The sequence below is a fragment of the Cyrtonyx montezumae genome, unplaced genomic scaffold (assembly GCF_038088225.1).
Source record: "Cyrtonyx montezumae isolate F1298 unplaced genomic scaffold, pur_monq_1.0 scaffold_1, whole genome shotgun sequence".
NCBI classification, from domain to species: Eukaryota; Metazoa; Chordata; class Aves; order Galliformes; family Odontophoridae; genus Cyrtonyx; species Cyrtonyx montezumae.
Genome location: NW_027071825.1, coordinates 9,327,176 through 9,334,185, shown reverse-complemented (window position 1 = coordinate 9,334,185; position 7,010 = coordinate 9,327,176). Strand labels below are relative to the sequence as shown.

Below are 7,010 nucleotides of genomic sequence, written 5' to 3'. Positions count from 1 at the left end.
GTGATTGCTCAGGGCTGGTCCACGTGGCCCTGTGTTCCCTCGAGCTGTGCCTGCAGGACGAGGAGCCCAAGATGTTCCTGACCACGTTCTTCCTCAGCACTGCCTCTCCGAGTTGGAAACAAAGAGGTGGGCCCGGGCAGCACGGAGAGGGTTAAACTGACCCCGTCTCTGACATATTTGAAAGAAATATAATCAAGTTAATTCACTGCAAGGCAAATTCAGTACCTAAAGGGCCTCCATGTTAAATACAGCACTGACCTTTACCGGCTGATTACACAAAGACGACACAATTAGATTAGTCCAAGACAAAAGGTCAAGCACATTCACACTGTGACCATTTTATGCTACCTTTTGAGGGGGGGAGAAAAATCACCTCCCAGCTGGAGGGGTATCGGGATGAGGAGGGGAAGGGGACTGCTGTGCCACGTTCTGCTTGGCCCAGGTATGTTTGGGGTGTCGGGCAGGGCCGGGCACCGTGCTTCCCTGTACCTTCCCTGCAGTTCTGGGTACTCAGGCAGTGTGGGGGACCAGCAGCCCACAGCCCACAACCTTCTGTGAGCTGGCAGGATGCGTGCAGGTGTGTCCCCTTACAGCTCTGGGTTAGCACATCAGTAGCCCAAGCAGACAGCTGTTGGTTGAGCATTCTCAGCCTGCCTGCTCAGCACTGCGACGCTGCCTCCCTCCTGCAGCCCTGGCTCTGGGTGCCTGTTGGTGATGCCCTGCCCCACGCTGGGGCTGCTGCAGGGCTTTGTCGGCCTCGAGCTCTGTGCTCCATCCTGTGCTTTGCCACTGAGCTGCCTCGGTCGCTTAATCCTCCCCGCTTCAAATTCCTCCAACTTAGAGAAGCGCTTTGTGCTGCCCATCCACGGCACTCCACGTGTTGGATTAAGCACGGATTAGTTCGGTTCTGAGCCAGCTGCTTCCCTGAATCCAGCTTTGGTTCCCCAGAGGGAGGTACCTTGCTCCAAATGTTGGAGGCAGCCGGTGGCAAAGGACCGTGAGCCCCATCTCCCGCCCCACGAGCCCGGGTTCCTTTCTGAGTGCTGGCAGGGCCGGGTGAGGGCACAGCGGGGTCCCGAGATCCCTCCGTCGTGGCAGTGCTGTCATTGCTCTGTCCCTGGGTGGGGGCTGGGGCCAGCAGGAAGCCCAGCACCGTGCTGCCTGCCCATAGCCACCTCAGCCCTTCTCCTGTGGCTGCCGTCCCCCTCCCAGGGCCCAGCACTGACCATTAAAGCCGAGCCGGGATCCCCCCGGCGCTGACCCCGGTAGGGACTGTGCTCGGGGCCCTCGGGGGTGAAAGGTGAGCCGAACTCGGAACAAATTAGTTCCAAGCAGAAGTTCAGCCAGTTACTCCAGATTGGATCCTTTGATTTCCGCAACTCAGACTCCACTCAGTGATCTGTAATGAGTGACTCTCAGAAATCCTCACATTGCAGCACTTTGTTCCCGAGCTCACAAGTCAGCCCATTAATGGGTAAAGGAAAAGACCTTGAGTCTAAGAAGTCTCGGGTTCAGAGTCAGAATTATTTGACTTTTAAGCTTCCTTTATCTGAACTCCTGCTGACTTCTTGTTTTCTGAGCCTGTTTGAAAGCTAGAAGTTACATTGTTAAGATCAAACATTCTCTCTTTCCAGATGGAGTTACAATATCTGTCTTTTATATATATATATATATATATATTTTAATATATATATATAGTGTATATATACCAGGGTGTATATATATATTCCACTCTTTTTTTTTTGTTGTTGTTTAATCGCTCTTTCCATTAAAAGAAACTAGACTTGTAGGCTCTTGTAAATTATAATGTAAAACATTTTTTTTTAAGCAGACAGTTCCCAGTTTTGCCCGAGGCGCCTGGAATGGCTGCGCCGCAGAAGGCAATAGGAAGGTGATTAATATGAATTTGTGACATATTTGAAAGATGGGTCTTTTGCCATATAAAGATTATCAAACACATGTGCTCTTCCCCATTAATTCCGCAGCCCTCCCAGGAAAGCCACAAAGCCCGGCTCCTTTGTTTCCAGGGTGGGTTTTTGTTTTTACGTGTACCTTTTGGTCCCCCTGATTACGGCGTGCTTGATGTTTATGGGGCATCTGCTCACACTGCTGCGTGGGTTCTCCGGCCCTTTTATTTCCCTGTGAAGCAGATCCCGCGCAGGCGGCCGTGCCGGGGGCTCTGACCAAACCCGTGCGTGTGCTGTGTTTAACTTGGAGCCGTGCAAATTCCACCCTGTGTTTGCTGTCTGCCCGGCACGCAGTGGGATCGGGGCCGCAAGGCCTCCCACCTTGCGCTGCTCAGCGCTGCTCGGAGCAGGGACCTGCGGGAGCAGGGCTGGGAGCCCGGCACGTCCCTCAGCTGGGGTCCCATGGCCGTGCGGGTGCACGCGGCCCCGTCTTAGGGGTGTGCCTGGACTCTCGCTGCTGCCAGGCTGGCTGTGAACCCGCTGGCACCGCACTGTGGGTGCCGCTGGGCTGTGAGCCCCCTGTGTGCAGAGGGTGCCCCCCCCCCCCCCCGCCCGCTGCCTTTCAAGTGTAACTGGCCATCGATCCGCCGTGACAACGTCCTCTGAGTCACATTCTCGCCTGCAGGAGTAAAGGGCAAAGGCCAAGTTCTTAGTTTTCATAGAAAACTAATTAGACGACTCCATCGAAAATAGCTCAATAAAGCTGATCGGGGGCTGCACAGGGGGAGCCATTAAAGCCCCCGTGACCTTTGCTTGGGCTGGGGCTGCCCCTTCTGTCCCGGAGCTGCCCGCTCCGTTCCAGCTGCTCTGCAGGCCCCACGGTGCAGTGTTGCCAGGTGGGAGAGGGCAGGGAGAGGTGACAGAAGCCGATGGTAGCTTGGTGGTGGCATCACCCTGCTCCACGTGCTGCTGGGGCACCGCTGGCACGGGGTGGTGGCCCCACGCAGGGGCACACAGCACGTGGGCTGTTTGTCCACAGCCCCAAATGCCCACCGTGGTGGGAGAGTGGGACGGGCACCTCGTGGTGCCTGTGCTTTTGCACATGGCAGAGGGTGCGCTGGGTGCTGTACCCCCACGGAGGGCAGTGTCTGTCCTGCTGCCACATCCCCCCCCACCTCAGCCCGCTCCGCCCCACACACGCGCGCACATGCACGGGCACAGCCTGGGCTCCTTTACCCCCAAACTTTATTCATGTGGCACATTTACAGCAAGGATTGGAATAACTAGACAATGAAAATGCTGGGTTTGCATTATCGGTTGGTTTAACTGGAACACCACACACCATGCAGTCATGTACCGCCAAGTTCAGTGCCTGTATTGCCCTTCTGGCTGCCGTCACCGGCTTCGCTCCAGGCCATGCACGCACGGGCCCGGGGCCGCAGCCTCCCTGCAGGTCAGCACCCGGACGAGGGCTCCATTCAGCAGGGCCCCGGGGCTGGGTGACACTGGGTGACACTGGGGGACGCACGCCCTCAGCCCGCCCCACGGCCGCCCCCGACTGCGAACCCACCCAGCCAGAGGGGATGCGCTCGGCAACTCTCAGGCAACAAGCCAGCTGCTGCTGAGCATCCGCGGGGACCCGCGAGGGGCACGGGGCGTGCGGGGACCGCGGGGGCGCGGGGGCTGAGCCTCAGCGTGGGAAGGGGGGAGCGGGAGGGGAGTGGGCCGGGGGACCTGGGCCGATTCGCAGATCCCCTGCTCCAGGTACCTGTGGGTCGGGGGCCAGCGCGCGCTGGGCACGTCCACCGCCGGCAATGGACGCGGTGCTGCGGCACACCTGGCCCCGGCGGAGCCGGGAAGGGGGGGGGGGGGGCGGTGGTGCTGGGGCAGGGCTGGGCATCCCGCCCATCCCCGAGAGGCACGAGCAGACGGGCACGGGGACCGGACGGGGAGGGGGCTCTGCGCGCTGTCACCTCCCTCCTGCTGCCCGCCTACCCGCCCGCTGGGCCCCTGCCCCACTGAAGGGAGCCCTCCGGGGCCGTGCAGCCCGCACCGGGGCTGCCAGGGGCTCTGCAGCGGAGAATACAGGCACTTCACCTTGAACATAAAGAGACGGATTGCGTTTGTCACATACAGGAGTCAGAGAGGGGTTAGTGTCAATTCAAAAAGAGGGGAAAAAGGCGCTGGGGGAGAGAGGCCGGGGCTGGCGGGGAGGGCGGGGCCGTCTCGACGCCGCTGTCTCTAGGAGCGCGGCACGCTGCAGCAGCCGTCAAGGCCTGAAAACATAAAACCAGCGAAAAGAAAGAAGGGAAGGCGGGGACGGCCCATGCCGGGGATGCGGTGGCTACGGGGAGGGAGAGGGAGGACGGGGAGGGACGCGGAGGGAGGGACGGAAATTGGGAGCCAAAGAAAAGAACAAACTACGAGTCTAAAATGTGGTGCAAGCGCCCTACGCGGCTGTCCGCTAGCATGGCATAATGTCCGGAGCAGCCCAGAGAGGGAGTCACATCAGGTCTACACAGATTTGCCTTCCCATATATACAACCTCTACTGGAGTAACAGCTGAATTGAGATTTGTGTCGGTTCCTCTGGCCTCGGTTGCCGTTTGAATGCTAGAGCCCGTCCTCCCCGCCTCGCCGGCGCCGGGCGCATGCAGCCCTGCCTGGCCTGCCCTGGGGATCAAAAGGGTTTGGAGGTCTGCTTGAAGATGAAGCCTCTATGGGCCAGTGTCTTCATGATGTTGGCGATGTTCTTACAGTCATCTGCGGAGAGAGCACAGAGGCGCCGGGTTACAGCTGGCCTGGCGCGGCGACGTGGGCCGGGCTGCGTCCCCACGCCGTGCTCCGGCTCCCAGCCCCCCTGCGAGCCCTGCACCCGCACCGCGGCGCAGCAGGATGGGGCTCAGAGCCGTCCCCGCGGCCTCAGCCCGCCCCGGTGCCGCTGCCACGCGGTGCTGGGGAGGGGGCAGGCGCTGCCATTATTTACCTGGGACTAAACGCGGGAACCGTTTGCTAAAATAGAAGCCGGGCTTAAATTGATTCCTGGTGTCTATATTTCATGTTGAAAATTGGCTTGTAAATCCATGTTTTGATCTATGAGGGCCGTCTCCTTAAGAAAAAGCAAGAGTAAATGTGTAATTTCTCCCTTGACAGCACACGGCGCAGAGGCGATCCTTCTTCCCGCTCCCCTCCGTTTCGGGACAGCTCCACTCGTTCCGATTACCACTCTTTCTTCCTCGCCCCACGCCTTGATGTCTCCATTTCATTACCGCGCGCCCATTTATCAAGCTGTTACCGTAAGGGTGACTTTGCCCACTTGCGTGTGGCAGCGGGGCCCGGCCGGCGCGGGGAGCGGTGCCCGGGGAGGGGGCGCGGGCTCAGCCCCCCTCTCCCCGCCGCCGCCGGATGGATGTTGTGGCGGAGGGAAGGCTGCATCATTACTGATGTGTAAATGATAAAGAAGCCTCCACATCCATCTCCCAACTGTAAATCCAGGGAGTGCTTTATAATCAAGCTACAGCGATAATAATGTGAAATTAGGTCTCTCTATCAACGGGAGGAGGCCTTTTAATCACGGCTTAAAGGGTGCAAACGCTGTTTATCATAATTGAACTGTATCCGGGCTAATTGTGGCCATATTTCACTGTCTAGGAGACAGCAGGCTGCCTGCTGACAGTGCCGCGTGCCGCACTGAGGCCCCGCGTGGCCGGGCCGTGCCGCTGCCAGGTGCCAGGTGCCACCCCGCTGCCACCAGGCATGGCCACAGGATGGGGGCACCTCTGTCCCACGGCCCTGGAGCCGCCGGGGACGCTCCCAGCCCTGGCACGTGCCCCTATCACAGCCACCAGGCATCTCCTGCTTGGAGGATATCACCATCCCATAGCTCAGGGGCAAGGTTTGCTCTCAGCATCCCCTCTGCTGTGCCCCCGGTGGGACACGGCGGCTCCCTGCACCCCGAGGGGATGGCAGCCCCGAAGGCAGGCACGGCCCCGGATGCCACGAGTCATTTCGGGAGCCTCAATCCGAATGAGCACGAAGGTAAACACGCTTATTATAATTATCCGTGTACAAAAAAAATCAACAACAGCAGAACAACTTTCTAATATGCAATTACAGCCATCTATTGATTTTACAATGTAATCCGCTCCGATTGATTTAATAACACAATTATAGGCTGGCTCTCGGGATATTAGAGTGGGAGATTTTCATAAACTCCAAAGCAAAAAACGAAGCGGCTTTTAAAGCAACACAGTCAGATGGCTGTTTGGGGAATTATTAGCAATATGAAATCCTCTAAATCTGGCCGTCGTTACCTTGTGGAAGGAATTTCTATTACAAAAAAATGGCAATTGACAACCTAAAGGAGCGCGGACAGGATTGCTCTGCTGCTCTTTCAGTGCTTAATCCATCGCAAAGGTGACCACGGGGCTGGGGACAGGGAGCAGGGGACAGGGGCAGCCCCACTGCCTGGCCACCCTCTGGGAGGGGCAGACAGCCACAACAGGACCCCGAGCACCCCGCAGTGACCCCACAGCACCACTCACCCCCGTGTCCCTCTGATGTGACCACAGAGGTGCTCCAGAGCCCACCTGTCCCCGTGTCCCCGTGCCCACCTCCACGGTGCCCACCCGTGTCCCCGTGCCCAGCACAGGGAAGGCAGCCCCGCACCGCTGTCCCCGCTCTGCGCAGCCGCCCGTGCCCCGGCTCCCTCCATGTATTCCCGACTTTATGGGCACATTTTTCTTGTCAAGCTGACAGGGTTGCTAAGTGGATTTCTCCCTGATATGCGGACGGATTATCACATTACTCCAATGTCCTACACAAACATATTACTTTATATTCAATAGCCCTAATGAATATAAACTGCTTTTTCTTTTTGGGGGGCGGGAGGTAATCTATAGATTTTTAATGAGGGCACTATTAACTCCCTCCTCTTTAAAACAGACTTAGGTGCAGCCTCTGAGTAGAAAATCAATGGTGTTATTGTAGGAATATTGTATATTGATATTGTAATAATAAGATGCAATTGATTTAGGGGTGTTGCGCGCCGCGTAGGAAGGGGTCAGCCCGGGGTTACCCGGCAAACCGAGTGTGGCTGCGCCGT

General features: G+C 57.9%; 1 protein-coding gene across 2 annotated transcripts in view; it reads right to left on the bottom strand.

The window, feature by feature from the left end:
- Nucleotides 1-3,140: 3,140 nt before the first annotated feature.
- The window catches only part of ERI3 (ERI1 exoribonuclease family member 3), a 95,242-nt gene continuing 91,372 nt past the window's right edge, over nt 3,141-7,010 (bottom strand). For both annotated transcript variants that reach the window (XM_065740143.1, XM_065740147.1), the window contains exon 8: nt 3,141-4,669. In XM_065740143.1, the coding sequence (XP_065596215.1) occupies nt 4,587-4,669 (83 nt within the window). In that variant the 3' untranslated portion in view covers nt 3,141-4,586. The remainder of the gene's footprint in view (nt 4,670-7,010) is intronic.